Source organism: Pygoscelis adeliae, unplaced genomic scaffold (assembly GCF_000699105.1).
Source record: "Pygoscelis adeliae isolate BGI_AS28 unplaced genomic scaffold, ASM69910v1 Scaffold109, whole genome shotgun sequence".
Lineage (NCBI taxonomy): Eukaryota > Metazoa > Chordata > Aves > Sphenisciformes > Spheniscidae > Pygoscelis > Pygoscelis adeliae.
In genome coordinates, this window is record NW_008825556.1 from 257,174 (window position 1) to 275,083 (window position 17,910).

The following is a 17,910-nucleotide window of genomic DNA, read 5'->3' on the forward strand; positions in this document are numbered from 1 at the left end:
GTCCCTATAGCAAAACAAATCCTAATTAATGTTTCCAACGCAGTAACACCTAGAGGTTTCGTCAGGTGGGACCAACTGTAGTAACACTGGGACCAACGCACGAGACAGCTTAGCCTAAAAGGGGGGGCACCTCTTTTTTCCCAATCTGTTGCATAAGGGTATGATTTTATTCCTGCTTCTCAAAGTTGATACTGAAATCTTTGCTGGCTTTTCATCTCTTAAATGTACGATAGGTAGGGGGATGATAGGGGTGGCGGGAGACTTCAGCTGTTTCTGAAGTACCTTAGACACCCAAATACATGAGAAGAGTTAGCCCCCTCTCAGAAGACCACACATGACCACTCTCTTCCTAGATGTACCTTGCCTTAGAGAAGAAGGTCAGAAAGACCTATAACATGCAGAGCTGGTATTTTTGGAAACCAGAGGGATAGAATCTCTTCAGCTGGGACACTAAACCGGTTATAACCTGGAAGCTGACATCCAGAAGGTTTAAAAAAAAAAAAAAGGGTCAAAAGCACTCCTATTTTTCAGGACTAAGCGTGCTTAAAACTTCTGGGTGTAACCAACACCTTTTCTGTAGCGTAATACAAGAAACTCTTAAGTCTTCACATGTAACAAACAATACAAGCTTCCACCCTATGCCGAGACACATGTCACCACCCAAACAAAGGCATATGTCAGGTCTGCGCCAGTAGAAGTGTTTTTGTGGCTGTTTTGTTCCCCTGTCTGTGAGGAGAAACAAAAGAGAAGGCAAGACTGCAGACAGAGGTGAAAGTATTGTAGGGTAAACTAAGGAAGAGATAAAGAAGAAAGATGTGGGAGACACTGGCCACCTGAAAGAGGCTAGGACCTCCAAGAAAAGAAGTAATTTGTTTTGTAATTCAGAGAAATGCAACATTTTGCTTTGCTTGAGAAAGAAAAACAGAACACATCAAGGATGTCCAAGTCCCTCACCCATTTTTCCTGCTAGCATCAACAATTCCCAGGCACCAGAATACTGTTAGCCATGCAGAAACCCTTTTCCTCAAAAGAAAAGTGTGTTAATGTGTCGGTGACATCCCAGTAGTTTGTTATTGTCCTGCCACAAAGACTTATCCCAAGGCTAAATGTAAGTGATTCATGCAGCGGCATTTATAGCAAGCTATTAAGAACTTCTCACCAGCCCAAGGGAATCTAGCCAACGCTGTGATTTTGGGGGGGAGTAGATGCAATGTAAAGGTCTCCCCATGACTCACACAGGCAGAGCAGCACCCCTTATAATTCCCCATGCCCAGATAACAAGTCAAAAAGAGAACAGGGACTCACCTTATCAATGAATGATGCAAATTTGTTGTTGAGAGCCTTAATCTGCTCTTTCTCATCTGACCGCACTCTCTGGAACTCAGGATCAACTTGTACTTGTATTGGCCTCAGCAAGTTGGTATTGACACGGACCTCCTCGATGCCTCTGCTAACACCAGCCTGCCCAAAACGCTGTCCAGCCCCTTGTTCACCAAAGGCACTTCTACCAAGGCCTCCTCCAAGCACCTCCCTGCCTGAACTTCTTCCACACATGCTACCGAGCCCTGCTTCACCACCTTGAAAAGCTCCCACAAAATATCCTTGTCTACCAAAGCCCCTATCAAGATGTCTCCTACCACCAAATCCCAGGCACCTCCCATATCCTCTTCCTTCTCCTCCGTAGCATCCACCAGCAGAAACATTCCTAAACCCACCAAGGTTGTGGAGACTCCTGCTGCCATAACCATACTCATAACCACTGTATCTTTCTTCTCCTCTATTGTCTTCACAATGGCTTACAGTAGATGAACTTCTCCCACCACCCAGCGTGCCACAGTGAGCAGAAGAAGAACTGAAATTCCCATCCCCAAATCTGGAGAAACGTTGGCTCATAGCGTCGCTTTCAGAGCGTTAAGAGAAGACGAGAGAGCAGGTGGGGAAGGGTGTAAAACAGGAGGAGAAATGAGAATGAAGGATCCTCAGCTCCTCTGGTGGGGGTGACGAAAGTTCTCCTTTATACATTCTGGAGGAGTTCGTCTCCATTCCATGGGGTAATTAGCAGGTCTGTTAATGTTGTTATCAGGTTTGGTTCATCAGGCAGCAATTAATGGCTGCCTGAAGAGAGGTCAGAGTAAACACCACGCACCAGTGGAGGAATTGTGAAATTCCCCAAATCCTGCTTGACTCATGAGCTTTGCTCAGACGAGATTTCTTTATCTCATTAGCCTGCCCTCCATCATTAATTACAGTTCACACAGCTATCCATGCACATTACCATGGTTTGTTCTCTCTCAAATTTCCCCACCTCTTTTGGCATTTCATTTCAGGAGGCAGAAGGCCTTGATATTGTCCTCATATTGACTTGGGGGTGGCTCACCTTGCTTCACTGCATCACCAGGAGTACCTACTACAGAAAGCAAAGACTACAGCTCCCTTAACTTCCCATTCTCTCTTTTCTCTCATTCCCAGTATATCCACCCATCAGCTAGTATTGCTTCTGCAGGGAGAGGGAAGGTGTTGCGATCTGGTCTTCTTGCTAATGGCATTAAAAAAAAAAAAAAATCTGCCTTTGGTTCATAAAGCTGAAATAGTGTCTAGAAAACAGGAAAAAATGGAATCTCTGTATCAATTTTAGCTTTAAGTGAATGGATACAGAGTTTTAAATGGAAAAGAGAAAGCTCTGAGATAAACTTTAATCAATTAAACCAATTTTTTAACTATTAAAGATTAAGATGAGGTCACCTTAGGGAACAGATGACCCATCACTTCCATAGACTCTTGACCTTTCTGCTATGGTTGCTGCTGCTCTTCCATGTGGGAATAGTTAGATCATGAACTAAAACTGCCTGTTTGTGGGGTGGCTTTTTTTTTTTTTTCTTAAAGGCTGCGCTACTGGGTAGCTGAGATATCAAATACAGAGCTGGGCTCCAAGCTTTTCTAACCAGATTCTCCCACTGAGCATCTGCCTGATCCATCCCTCTTTCCTCTCCTCACCCCTGTGCAAGACTCCACCTTTCCAGTCTGAGCACACTCCAGTGCAAGACCCAAAGGCCATGGACTCGTTAAAAAGCATTTGGGAGCCAAGTCCTGCTGCTGACAATGCCTCTGAGAGTCTTCAGCCTTGACTGATATCTCAGGAAGACAACTGAGATCTGGCACACTGTCTCCAAAAGCACTGGTGGAACAACTTCCATATGGCAAGCACCTTCCCTTTGTCCCCTACACAACATTAGGAGGAGCTGGGCTTCACCTGAATGGGATGCTCTTCCTTCCAAAGGTGCTGAATAAAGCCACACCGTGAACCCTTCAGTTACATAGAGGTTACGTGGTCAGGGCTTGTAATCCTTGCTCTGGCTCCATTTGGAAAGTGCCTTGTAAATCCCCTAAATGAAAGGTTTGTAGGGAGAGGTGGTTAGACCAGCTGTTATTAGACCAGCTGAAATATCTTGAGGTGGACAAGATTTTGGATGTTTAGCGACCAGATGAAGGGCTTTTCCCAGAAGTAGACACAGGTTTTCCAGACAACCAGATGAGAAGTACTGCTTTTCCCTACCAGACTTGGTCTCTTCTAGCCTTACACCAGGAATGGCCAACTGGTAGCCCAGACCTTCCATTTATGTTACTTTTTTGTAATTAAGCTTTACTAGTTACCTCTGTTTTAGTGAGAATTTCAACCAAATTTCCCACTGAATTCCCCCTTTTTATATACCTATATAAAAATTACTTGGATTGAGAATTCTGTGTCCTGCTGGAAAGAATAATTATGGTGAAAGAAAAAAAAATGTGTAATGACCATGATTTTAAAAATCTGGCAACAGACCCATTTCAACACATCTGGGTAAGGTTTGCCAAAGTATTAGGATATTACACAAAAATCTTTCTTCTTCTGTTTTAGTTGGGCTCAGTAGTTTCTAGATGCCGGTGCATCTCAAGAGAAACCAATGTAAATTGTCCTCCTTCACTCCCATATTTCGGTCAAGCTGAAAGATGCTTTCAGAACTGTATGTGCTCCCTGCAAACTCCTGTGGGACCTTGGAGCCATTATTAGGCTCAGGTAAAGATTAGGAGGACAATACATGACTTCATGTCAGGAGGAGGTGAGACTCAGTGGACAATGACCCATGATTTTCCTTGTGAGGTCTGAGCTAAAACATCCCTTTCGCTTGCCTTAACAATTCCTCAGCAACATGCACAAGAGTTTCTAAAGGGTTGCTGTTGTTCACCTGTCTGTTGAGTTTGTCAATGACTACTTTGGGTGCAATTCATCTTCATCCCTCCTCTTTCCATTTTGAGAGTGGCTTATTCCAACGCGCACTGCATCAGGCAATACTTTAGATTATCCACATGGACCTTGGAAGGAAGTGTTATGACCTAGGGGAGGGAACACCCACAGACCAAACAAGCCAGCTCCATGTGGAACAGTTGTTAGATAAATGTCTATCCAAAATCATTGCCCTAAATACATACGTCAGCTCGCTGTGTGAAGCAAACCAGGTGGCAATTCATACAGAACCACTGCATTGGTCTCTGAGGCAGCCATGTCCTGCTTGAGAAGGCCTCCTGCAAACCCTGCACAAGAAGAGCAGCCATCCTACCCCACGTGCCACATAATCCAGAGCACGGTGTGTAGGCTGCTGTTGTGATCGTTGCTGGCACCAGGTCAGCCTTGGCACAACAGGCCAAGCCACACCTGAACCTGTTGAGCTGGCTCCAGAAACAGCGATGCATCCAGAGAGATGTTCACCCATCCTGCGGATGAAGGGGGAGCTTCCTGTGATACCTCCCTCTTCCCTGCAATGACTTGGCATTGCTCTCGGATGTGCCTGGGTAGCTTCTGCTCTGATCCTTTGAAAGAAACAGCAAAACGGTTCCCAACATGCACGGACCAGAAGGACCACGGGTTCAACCAACATCCTTACCACAGAGATGGGTTATCACAGAATCTACCAGGGAGTGGAAGTCCTCAGGGGCTATTCAAATAGCCACGTGGTCGACCTGGCTTTTTGTTGTTGGGGATTTTTAAGATAAATTTAAACTGCATCCCAAAAGTTATTCATGTAAAATTGGCTGCCTGGGCTTCTTGTATAGCTGTTGGAGAGAGCACAGGACATTCACGTGCTATTCCTCCCATCCAGAGCAATCCGTGAAGCAGGTGATGATGTTCCTCCCATCTGGAGAAGCCTCTGAGACAGGTGACATGAGCGTGCCCTTCTGGATGGTCTCATTTCCCTCTATGGACCATAAGGGAACCTGGAGAGCTCGCTCAACTCCTGACTTTCAGGTGGTGAAAGCAGCGCGAGTTGAGCCGTCCTCCGTCAGACCCATGTCACAGAGACTGTGCCAAGGATTAACAATTTCAAACCATAAAGACAATTCACGAACAGACCCAAGCTTAACTAGTTGAGCACAACTGATGCAGGAACCTGCCAGCCTCCACAACCCACATCCGTCTCTGTCCAGCTCCAGTCAACCCAAATAATAAATGGGAATAATAAATTCTAGTACTTAGGCTAACGCTCAAGGAAATGCCTCTACATTCTTGCAGGACCATTTTAATCAGCTCAAAATAGAAAGCCTAAATGACTAAAATCCTGCAGATGTCTCAGAAGAAAGATCTAGCTACTTTTCATCACTGCCAGACATAACCTAGTGATCATTACAAGCCACACTGGCAGAGCAGAGGGTAGGTAAATAAGTACAGTAATGTACGTATTACTATTAAATAACTACTGCACACCAGTACAGTGGACACACAGCAGTGTGGTAGAGTAGTACATTAATAAATACAGTACTTAGATTTAATAGCTGTCCAGAAAAAGTAGAGACATGCACACACAGGATTGAAATAGATCTTGATCACTAGTTGCCTAAATACCTGCATAAGTAGGGCCCTAAGTCACTTAGAAAATGGGACTGAGATCACATAGACACAGTAATAAAAATGCCTTTCATTCCACAGACTTTCATTTTCTCCCATCTTCCATCACAGGGACTAACAATAACCTTTTTCTGTGGCCAGTGAAGGCAGTAACAGATTCTGAGGAGAGAACAAAAGGAAGAGAAGTGTCAAAAACCTTGCAATGGCAGAAAAGAAGTGAAATGCTGGTATTCTACCTAAGATTTATGCTACTTTAATTCTGAGGTTCCCCAGCTTGGAGAGCACCTTGCCTGCAAGACCGTATTGTACTTATTATACAGGCACTTCAAGGTGGGAGCAGGAATATGATCCCACATATGTGATCTATGGTACGCAGAGATCAGATGGAGTTTCCCTCACCCAGACCTACATCTGGGTGAACTGAAAGTTGCTGTGAGACCACAGAAAAAGCACCCTATATCAGGGCATGTTCAGAATTACATGAGTTGTCAACCCTTCATAGTAAAACAGTGAAGCCTCCTGACGAGGGAACTATAATTAGAGGAGGTCTGGGAAGCCCCTGAGATGGGAGGGCTTTGTCCCACACAGACTGATATAAGGGGGTACTGAGTTCAGCCAGTTGGGGATGGTTTTTGGGGGAAAATGTTGTTTTGTCTTTGGTAAACAGAAGCATTTTGTGGAAATGCTGTGGTTGAATTGCAGAGAACCAGGGTGGAGGCTAGGACTGAAGGTGAGAGGGCAGAGCTGGCCACTCCAAACAACGTGAGCTCAACGGATAGATAAGGAGGAACTTGGCACAGTCCCTGTCACTGGCTTCTCCATCAGGAGCAGCTCCATAATACAGACGTAAGGAAGCGACCGGTGGACCACGGCATTTCAGATGGTAAGAAGCAACAGTGCACCTCTGCTTGCATGCGAGTGATTTCTTTTTGAGTGGAGGAAGGACAACAAGTAGAATAAGGTGGAGACCAAGAGGTCGGGGCAGCACAGACCAACCTGTAAGAGGTTGGAAGCAAGTGCTCAGTTCATAAGTACAATGACAGCAAGGCAAGCTAAGGAGACACGGTGTGGGAAATGATGGAAAGCCTACGAGGAGCAAGGAGAGCTGCCCCTGGAGCTATGAACCTCTCTCCTCGACTGTGCAGGGAGCCTGCGTGACGGCTTTAGATTAGACCTTTGACTTTGAGAAAGCCAGAGTTAGGCAGGCAGGATGAATTCTACCTGGTGTGGGGTAGGTCCCCTACTTCTAGGGGTAGGTCGCTTCCCATCTTTGTCTTGCCTGCTTGAGACACTTTGAATGGGGAGGGTGGTGGGCTGTGATAAGGCTTGATTTTAGTCTCAGGTCTGGACCAGCAACTATTCTTCTAATACAAAACAAGGTATTACTTTACCTTACAATCCCGTTAACAAGTGACTAATGGCTATTTTAATAAATGGCTAATTATTCTGGGTTAACAGGAAGGTAAACAAGTTAATAACTTACTTGTAACCACCTAGAATATTAAATTATCTACTCAGAAAATACTAATCATAATTATGATATCTGTTAATCTCTTATTTCCCCTACAAGAATGTGAAAGTATCAGTTTAATATAATGTGTGAAAATAGTGACGTAATTTTTCTATTGCTGTTATTAACAACTGCAGTGAGTGGATGAAGTAGAAGCTTATTACTTTTTTTACTTTATTGGCTAACCTCATGCAAAATATTATGCTCTCTGATCCCCGAGATCTCTTAAAGGCTGAGCAAGTCCTGGTTCCTCCACACACAGCAAACTTGCAGCTGATGCCCTCGAGCTGGGGCGTGTGGTGCTGGAGCAAGGCAGAGATTAAATCTCCAAAGGGTTTCAGGAGGAGGAGAGATACAGCCTGCAGAGAAAAAAAAAAAAAAAAAAAAGAAAAATGAGGATGAAGAGGGAACTAAGTTGAACTCTAGGTTAAATGCACCAGCTGTCATGAGAAAACATGACTTTTTTATATGTGCAGCTGCTTCCCGGCAGAAAAATAGTCAATGTACATGGCATCCATGATATAAATAGAGGAAAAATATTAGGGCAGCTTCTGGATCAAGATCCACAGTGCGAATAAGTAAAGGGAGTTGCTGGAACTTCAGTAATTGACACCAGCACTCAGTGCTCACAGGAATGGCCTCTCTAAGGGTTTGGGACCTTGGGGACCGCTTCACTTGGTCAGAGAGTAGAGGTAGAGAACGTGCTAAGAGAGGTATGGCAAGCATCAGAAGACACTGTTTATGATTGAGAACAATTTTAATAACATCCCTTCCCACAGGAAGCTGAAACAGCTGAAATAATTCTGGCAGATGTTCAAAATCCAGTAAACAATGCGATTACCAGCCTACAAAAGAAGTGGGTCCCAGTGCTGCCTTCTCTGGGCAGAGTGTCATTACATCTGGGAAGTTCACCACACCCAATCACACTTACATATCACCAGGGCTGGCCTCCCAATTGGCTTAGAGCTGATAATTAGTCCAATTAAGGTCAGGCTTTGTGATCGGTTGAGTAAATCACTCTTGAGTTATTGGAACCTCAATTGCTATCATTAGCTCTGCAGCAGCAATAACAGCATCCACAGGACAACAAAACAGGTGGACAAAAAGGTAGAGCAACACAAAAAGCACCAGAACTTTGATTATTCTCAGACTAGACCTCCCGCCCAGCAAGGGAAAAGGTCTGAAGAAAAGTCACCTAGTGTAGGCATCACGTGACGCCCGACTCTGAAGCAAGAATTTTGGCTCCTCTAGCCGTTTAGGTTCTTTGCAAAGCTCATCACCACCTCCAGAAGGTGATTCCCTCTCCGGAGAATCCACCCTTGAAGGTATCTTTCTTTCCACACATAATAACAGCGTTAGTGAAAGCTTCTTTTAACACAACCTTACAGATAATGCCAGCAGTGTTTTAAAGGATGGCATTTCTTAGCCAAGAGGACTCTTCCATCAGAGGGGTTCTGCCAGGTATATTGTGCATGTCCACAGTTTCAGACAAGCCACATTCCACCAGTCTCTCCTGGATTTGCAATGGCCTGACTGGTGGAAGATGTGACGATGACCAGCAACTGAGTTTGACCCAAAGGTACGAGATTCCCCAGCATTTATCCTCTGAAGAGACCTGTGGCATCATGAGATACCTGACTTTCAGAAGCACTTTAGACCATCATAAACGGTACTATGCCTGGAAGATCCATCCCATCATGCTAACTTGTCCCAGTCCCACGCCCACACTTCTTTACCCAGACACCAAGGCCATACGGTGTCCAGAACTCAGGACCTGGCGCTCCCCCAGCAAATCAACGAGTTCCTGTCTCATGGCATCTCCCAGTTAAAAGCTCCAGTTCACAGCAGCAGTCGCAAAACATAATTTGACGGCCAAGCCCTTATTTCAGCTTTTTCCAAAGAAGTTGAGACTGGCAGCCCCCTCGCTCTCGCTGCATGCCAGAACAGCGTCTGATCGCTTTTGGAGCACTGCCACAGAGCACTGTTTGGGTCTGGGCCAGCAGGTTTTGCACGGTGGGTTGGGCACGGCTTGCTGACGTGCACCTTCGAGCTGGTGGTGCAATGGGCCCGGGGAGGGCAACATGCCATCGCCTCCCACCAGCACTCCTCAGGACCACGCGCATCTTGTGCCCGCTTGTGCGCAGCACTAGCCAGGGGCTGGTGGTTCAGGCTACCACGTCCCTCTGCTCTGGAAAAGCTGCCTGGGTAGGATATGGTATTTGGCTGCCTGTCTCATGGCCCAGGGGATCTGTTAACGTGCTGGCTGCAAGTCTCGGGGAAGAGCTGGGGGTGGAAGTAGTTTGCTCAGAGGCCCAGGCTGCACTGCAGCAGTATTTATCACGCGAGTGCACGATGTGGGGGTTGCTATTACTGCACACAACATAAGTCCGTAGGGTTTAGGGCAAGCTTCGTAGGGCAACATTTAGTATGGTTTCTTTTAGGTGGGAGAGTATCATAAAATCTACAAAGGCTGGTTTGATCACTCAAAGCCTGCAGATACCGCCGTTCATATTGTGGCACAGGGGTAGGGCATTTCAAATGATGACCATGGGCAGTCCTGGCACTTCAAGAGGCACCCATGATGAGCTGCCACTCAAAGTTGTCCTTTAGCAAAGGAAATTCTCCCGGGTCCGCATTCAACCTCCGGTTTGGGGAAGAAAAATAAAAATCTGCTGAGCACTCAGCTCTGTTAGGGGACATGCTGCAACTCTTGTCCACGTTAGCAGCAAGTTATCGGCATTGCTACACGGCCCAAGAGGGATGGAACTGAAGTATTAACATCCCGGGAATTATCTCATCCATCAGCCATTTCCACCCTGGCCTGCAGCTGCACTTTGCTCACCAAGGCAGAAGAATGCCAGTCCCCAGGAACAGAGGCCGATTTGCACACCAGAACGACTGGCAAAGGCATGCCACTGCTGGGAAGAGCCAAGAAGAGTAGTTACTTCTACTCTCTAGAAGTAACCCTGAGACTCAAAAGGTCACAGTCCTTCCCAAATCATGCTGCTTTCAAATCTTCCAATATACAAAAGTTTTAAACACTGTTAAACCTCAGTCGGGGCCATCAATTGTCTGTGCTAGGTGCTGTACAAACAAAACCATACATTGGTTTTTGAAACAAAATTCATATATTGTCACCAAAAACCCTTTGGAGCCACAGGCATGCTGGCTCTCTACCTTGCAGGGAGACAGACTGCTAACGCTTTGCAGTAAAGAGTAATTTAGATCTATCTTTTATGCATTTAAAAATCTTTTCTGAGCCCTCTAGTGGTGCCTGGCACAGTCTGTGCTTTAAAAACCATCCAGAGCAGCAGTTTGCTGCACACCTTAGTGTAAAAATAACCACTGAGCCCCCAGCGGGGCCAAAGGGTGCCCGAAGCCTGAAGTATCCCATTTCATTTACCAGTGTTTTGGTAGCCTGGTGTGAGTAACCTCAGCCATCACAGCCTGTCAGATCCAAGCACCAGATCAACTCCCCTGTCCAAAGCCCAATTTGCCTACCTAATATTCCAGAAAAGGGACCTATCTACCTACCCCTGAATGCCATATCCCACCAGGAGTCTTTACAAGTGTAACAGTGAAAAAATTACAACTCCTACCTTGTCAAAGGAGGCAATGTTTCCATTGAGGAACTTGATTCGCTCCTTCTCCAGCATCTGCACCTTCCAGACCTCAGGGCCAACATCGAGACTGAGAGGTGCCAGGAAGTCTTGGTTCAGGGTGACTTCTTGGATGTCAGCAGATGTGATGGAGGTTAACTAGCATATCTTTTTCCAACAAACGACCTGTTTTCACCAAAAAGATTTGCCACGCCACCTTAGGAGCACTCAGCACCGAAGTGCCCTCCCAGCTGAGAACTTTCAACCTGTAGGAAACACTTCTATTCCCACCATTTCTGGAGAGACTTCTACTGCAAAGCCACAGAAGCATTTCTTTCTCAGACCAAAAGGTTTCAGGCAGGCTGTGCTGCTGGCAGGTACGACAATACCAGAGCTACCCTTGCCCTTGTTTGGCTGCTTTATTTCAAACGGACAAGGCCGTGGCACAAAACCAGACCCTCTAACAGAGGATCAGTGTATTTCCTCTTTATGTGTCTGCAAGGAACTGGGCTTGGTCGGAGAGGTGAAAAGAAAGCAACACAAGTCAGCTGAAGGGCTTGGTTCCTTGGCTGCCAGCCCGGCCTTTACTCCAGCAGATTTCAAACACCTGTGGAAGCACAAAAAAAAATTAGAGAACTTATTCTAGGGACTTCAGAGTGGTTTTATGGGGGAGGAGGAAGGGAGGCTGGTCTGAGGACCTCCAGGACCAGCATGAAGTGGCTGTCCAAGTCTGAGACAAGGACCGTTTCCTGTTTCAGTTGATTCTGGCCCCATATCAAACCCTGTAAAGGTCAGGCAAGGCAAAGGACCTGCAGCTCAGACAGATCTGCCACAAACACAGTTATTGGCAAATGCAACACACCACTTGTCCTTTCATCTTTCATCAGGCTGTCACTTGTGAGTGATGACTGCACTAAGAATGGAGCCGGTCCTTCCTTTAGGTGGTGGTTTTCTACACAACCTGAAATTCCCATCTCAGCCTGACTGATAATTTATGGGAAAGTCAATTTGTCATTGACCTGGAGAACAATAGCAGGTTCAGGTGTGTGTGAGAACGGGGCAGTGTCCCTTGCACAGGCTGCAAGCCCTCTAGTGGCATTTTGTGGCCATGTCTACCCTATCTTCATCAGGTCTGCCCAGCAAGCCCAGGTCCCCAGGCTATGGGAGATGTAGAATTGCTTCAACCCGTACTTCTAGTTAAGAGTAGATGTTGTCATGCCATGCCAAGCCATGCCATGTCATGTCATGTAGACTTTCAGCTAGGCCTGATGGGCACCAGCAATAGAGCTGGCCAGAAAATGTGGATTGTGGGATCATGATCTAAGGGAATGTCAGCCCACTCTTAGGGCAGAGCTAGTGAGTGTGGAAGCAAGATGAAGGGCAGAGAAGCACCAGCATCCAAGCCAGAGTGGGTGTGAGGAAGAAGAGGAGGAAGGTTTGCTGTCAGCACCAAACACAGATGATGTGGTTGCCATAAGCTCTGCAAATCCTGCTCTACCCGTCCCAGCTTTAGCTGAGAGAGCACTGGATGAAATGGAGGGAGCTGGAGGTACACCACATCCACTGGCAGCACTCATCCAGGTCACCTGGCTATGTGGGAGCAGATATTTTGTTCAGAGACACGTAACACAGGAGCAGCATGTGATTTGCTTGCAGTTCATTGAGCACGGAGGAACGGGGCTGACATCAAACAGGAAGAAAGGGCTGGGATGAAAGGCGCTTGACTGTTGGCACAATCTCTGCAATCAAAGTTGAGGTGAATATTAACTTAGATGAAGGGCCCAAATTCTCCTGCAAAGCCCTAGATGATGCTTCAAGACACAGGCTTCCTTGGATCCCAGTAAGCCAGTCAGCAAGATTTGCCCTGCTGGCACAAGACATCCCTGGAGACTGACAACAGAACCAGTTTCACTCGTGATGAATCCAAGGCAAGAGCAGCCAGGGTCTGAAGAGGCAAGGAAGGAGGTATTTTAGCATCTAGAAGAAAAGAACAGGAACACAGCTTGAAAAAGCAAACAGAAGAGCTCCACTTTGCTCCTTAGCTAAATTTCTTTGGTAGCTACGTAGCTTTAGGTACGTTTGCCAATGAGTTTGCTTACAGAAGCTTTTAAGTTTTTCACCGTTGGGTTTTAAAACTCCTTCCAAGCCCAGATATTTGGTGGTGGTTGCTGCTTTCGTGATATGCTGATTTCAGTCTCTCTTGAGAAAGTCAGCGGGTTTTCTAGTGAGTATTTGAGCTAGGTTTGAACTTAGACAAGTCGAGTTGGAGGTGAGTGAGCTGGGGATGTTGCTGTTGCTGTTTGAAGTGTAGATAAGGGACCAAAGGATGCTGATTTCCACACTTAACCTCCTATAACCTCTGCACCTCAGCTTCATTGCCCTGAACGTCTCATCCTTCAGGATCGTGAAGGACTCCAGCTGCTCAGGAGGTATGTGCCACGTAAATATCAAGGATGCAGAGGCAGATTACCTCTCAGGAGACAATGTTCCCATCCTTTCAACAAAGCAGTTCCACTCATAAAAACAAATGTTTCCTGCTTACCTCTTCGCTGTCATATCCAATAAGACTACAAAGTGGGTGAGTCTCCTCCGTATTTGCACAGTGACCAACCCAAGGGAAGCAATCTTGGTAGCTTCTGAGGCCCTCCCATAATATGGATGATTAGTAACAATTAAAAACTCATTACAGCTCTAATTACTGCCAATATAATGCCACCTGGATCCATTCCCCAATAAGCTCATAAAATATTGCACCTATTATATTTAGAATCATAGAATCATAGAATCATTAAGGTTGGAAAAGACCTCTAAGATCATCAAGTCCAACCGTCGACCCAACACCACCATGTCCACTAAACCGTGTCCCTAAGCACCTCATCTACACATCTTTTAAATACCTCCAGGGACGGTGACTCAACCACTTCCCTGGGCAGCCTGTTCCAGTGTTTAACCACTCTTTCAGTAAAGAAATTTTTCCTCACGTCCAATCTAAACCTCCCCTGGCGCAACTTGAGGCCATTTCCTCTCATCCTATCGCTAGCTGGGAGAAGAGACATTTCTTTCCATGTTCTAATGCAAAGAATATTGCACCACTCACACCCTGAACCAGGTTATATGATAGACATCTACCTGCTCTCCTCTCCTGCACATGGCAATCTCAATGTCCAGGGCTATCTTCACACTCAACAAGTCCTGATATTCCTTCAGTGCATGGCCAAGCTCCTCTTTGGCTCCACTGAGGGCTCTGCAGAGTTCATCCAGTTTGCTTTTGGCTTTGTTGAGGGTGAGATCTCCTTTCTGTTCCACCTCAACGATGCTTGGTGGAAGGAAGAGTGCTCTGAGTCCCACCAGCTCAGACCTAACTGTCCTCTGAGCCACAGGGCATCTAGCCACCAGTGGTCTTGCACTAAACCAGTGGTGACTGGAGAGGCCGGCAATCCCAGACTCTATCTTACAACCCCACGTTACTCGGACTGAGTGATGGAGACTCAGTGGTAAACGCTAGGAGTAAGGCATTTGCCATCTCACTTTGAAGTCCAATCTTTGCAAGCCAAAAATGATCTGAAAACTCAGGCAGGTTCTTGTGAGCGCCTAAGCAGAGCGCACAGGAGACTCCTAGGGGCAGATTTTGTATTAGCATAGACAGCACATGTCCTTCTCTGTAGAAAACCAGAACTTACAAACCAACAAAAAATATATTTATTCTGTATTTTTTATCCTCTATGTCCAAAATGGGAACAGCTCGACCAAAAAGTATTGAAGAGTTATCATTGGCTTGATCACACAGAGGCTGTTTCACAAGTAAATTCACTTGTTTTAAGCAAAACAGGCCCCGTTGCTGCAAATATGGGTCTACTTTTACACCAGAGCTAGCAGCTAGCACAGTGCCCCATGGAGCAAACGAAGGGGAGCCCAGTCACTGGGCTGTTACAATCTTTTGTTCAAGCATGATGTACTCGAGCAATTAGCATTACTCCCTTTTTCATGAGCACAGCAGATAGGAAAGATAAACTGCGGCACCTCTGTGTAACAGCCTGGCCCCCCTCCAGGAAGAACTCAGGGAACTTATAAAAAGCTGTGGTTTTCTGCAGGATGAAGCCTGCACCTTTGGCTTCCTGGGTTTCAACGCACTGGAGATCTTCACTCTCTCTGCCGTCCTCCCAAGGAAGTCCCCAGGAATGCTCTAGGGCTTCGCACCATCTTGGTCTGTACCTGTCCTTGGACTCTTCACTGGGATGAGGAAGTAGGAGATGACTTCTTGGTCTCTGCCATCCCAACCTATAGATTTTAGAATCAGAAATGTCATTGTTTATTCAAACAAGTGAATAAGGCATATTACAGCCTGGTATAAACATCAGATTAAGAAGTCAGGTGTGTCAACTGAAGGAGTATTTGTGGGAAAATAAGAAAAGCGGCATGAGAGTAACACTAGTTCAAATAAGAACTATCATTTCTTCCTTGTTTGTTTTGTTCATGTAGATGGCAAGGACTCTGCAATTCAGATCTTCTCCATTTCTGTACTTTTATCTGACAAGCCCCGAGACTGCACCAGGGTAATGCACACGCTACAGTACAGTCAGGGTTGATTCACCTACTGGTCCGGCTCTCGCTCCTCCCAATGCTGGAGAAGAATCCAGCCAAGCATTAATCAAATTAATTTGGTTGCAATGGGATGTTATTTCGATGGGGCTAATGACTAGCCTGGCTGGGCAATCTGGAGTTATAATAGCAGGTTTGAGGCTGTGTCTCATACTTTCACGCTGCTTTTTTTCATGAGTAATTTGTGTCCACATAGCGTCTTCAGGCCTTCCCACCGCTCACGTATGAGGTGCCAGTGCCCATGTAAGAGCCCTGCTCATCAGATAGATGGTGCTGCTTGCCCTTGTGCCAGCCAAGGGTGGAGGACAACCACTCTTCATCGGTGCATTAACTGCCCACTACAGACCTGTTGCTGATGTCCTTCCCCATCAAGGCCTCCAGAGCACCTGGGCGGGAGCTCCAGGCACCATCAGGACTGAGCCACTGCGTGGTGATGATGGGTTGGCTGTGTGTCCTCTTGGGATGACAGCTGTGCCGAGGACTGGCGCTAACTGCCACACCCCCATGGCCATGTTCAAACTGCCACAGCCCAATGGCAGTGGTCAAACCACCCCAGTCCAACTGCCACATCCCAACTGTCACGTTCAAACCACCACATCCCAATGGCCCTGTTCAAACCAGCCCATCCTAACGGCTGTGTTCAATCTGCCAAGTCCAACTGCTACATCCCAATGGCCATGTTCAAACTGCCCAGTCCAAATGCCACAACTGCCTTGTTCAGACCACCATGTTCAAGCCATCACATCCAGATCACCACAGACCAACTGCTGCTATTCATTGCCACGTCCCAACCACAATGTTCCCGCTGGTGGTCCTGCCTGCCTCGCTCCTGAGGTGCCCATCAACCAACGGCTGGACACTTCATCCTGCTATGCTTGGGATGAGCGCAATCCCCCCACCTCTTTGCCACTAGATTGACATCACATGTTCCCTTCTTGTGCCACACTCCTCACAGCCATGGCTCTCCTACCCCACAGAGAGAGGGGGAGTCTACTGTGGAGGAGCAAGACGGCACCTCCTAAGAGGAGAGAGAAGGGCCATCTTCCTCACCTCAGCTGGGCAGTTCATGGCGCTCAGTGATTTGCACCATAGGACAGAGCACCATGGGCACTGCCATTCGTTATGGTGAACAACAAAGCATGTTTTCCCTCCCCTGGGGACCATTAAGTGATAAGACGACACAAAGATATCTTTTCATCTGTCTGCAGTTTATTAGTAATGCAAGAACTTGGAGGAAAGGGGTGCTGGTAGAAAGCAACCATGCAGCAGGGTTCACGCAACGGAAAGTTTGCAATAAGGCCATACATACGTCAGGTGTGAAGGAGAAGAGGGAAAGGAATCTATAAAATATTAAAGCTGCCAAATTACTCCACCGAGAGAAGGTGGACATCTCCAGAGACCTGTTTCTCACTCCTAAATCTGACTATGAGACATTATCACGTTTCTTCTGCTTGCGTGAATTCCTGATATAGCTGAAACAAGCATGTGGGCAACATGCAAGACACGCGGAAGTTGCAAGGGAAACACGGCCATTGAAAAAGAGACCTTAAAAAGTGAAAGGAAAGAGCAGTTTTATACACGCTCCTCCTCAGCCAGGGCAGCAGCCGGGGGTAGCAGCAAGAAGCGCAACGAAAGATGCTCGGATGAGCTCTGCAGTCCCTGGTACCCACAAGGGAGGTCTTTCATCCCTGGAGGCTGGTGGAGCTCGGAGAGGAGGCGGGCTCTGCCAACAGGATGGTGTTTCACTGCAAATCTCCCCTTGGGCAGGATGATTTAAGGAGGTTGTGAGCTATAAGGGAAACAGTTCATTTCTTTGCTGGATACCGGTTCAGGATGGAAGGGGCTGTGCTGCTGGCTGGAGAAAGGAAAAGATGCTTCTTTCCTTGGAGGGACTGAGGTCAGGGCTCAGTATTTTACACCTGAAGATTTGACCGTTGTGGTTGTGACACATCTCCGCACAGAGGAAGATCCACCCCCTGCGATGAAGTTGCCACCTCCAGAGCCGCACATTCTTCCACTTCCAGAAGAGAAGCCACCGCTGAGTATTCCTCCTCCCACGCCACAACTGCCTCCAATGATGCTTCCTCCTCCGACCGTACATACTCCTCCTCCCATGCCACTGCCGGCTCCAAAGCCACCAGCTCTGCCTCCAGCAATGGTGGTTCTGCCTACCACAGCTGCAAGAGAAGGACAGACTCGCTGTACATCAAGTGACGGCCTGGGAATCCTCACGAAACCCAGGGTAAAAGCCATTCTGCAGAGGAGACGATGTACAGATACTTACAGACATTTACATTGGACAGGTTATCTCCACAGAGCCTGTG

At 46.8% G+C, this 17,910-nt stretch overlaps 1 protein-coding gene across 1 annotated transcript in view; it reads right to left on the minus strand.

Annotated features, from left to right (window-relative positions):
- The window catches only part of LOC103923831 (keratin, type II cytoskeletal cochleal-like), a 45,374-nt gene that overhangs the window by 26,597 nt on the left and 867 nt on the right, over positions 1–17,910 (minus strand). The window contains exons 4-5 of the mRNA XM_009332257.1: positions 10,988–11,078; positions 1,306–1,461 (exon numbers count right to left, since the gene is read on the minus strand). Of these exons, the coding sequence (XP_009330532.1) occupies positions 1,306–1,461; positions 10,988–11,078 (247 nt within the window). The remainder of the gene's footprint in view (positions 1–1,305; positions 1,462–10,987; positions 11,079–17,910) is intronic.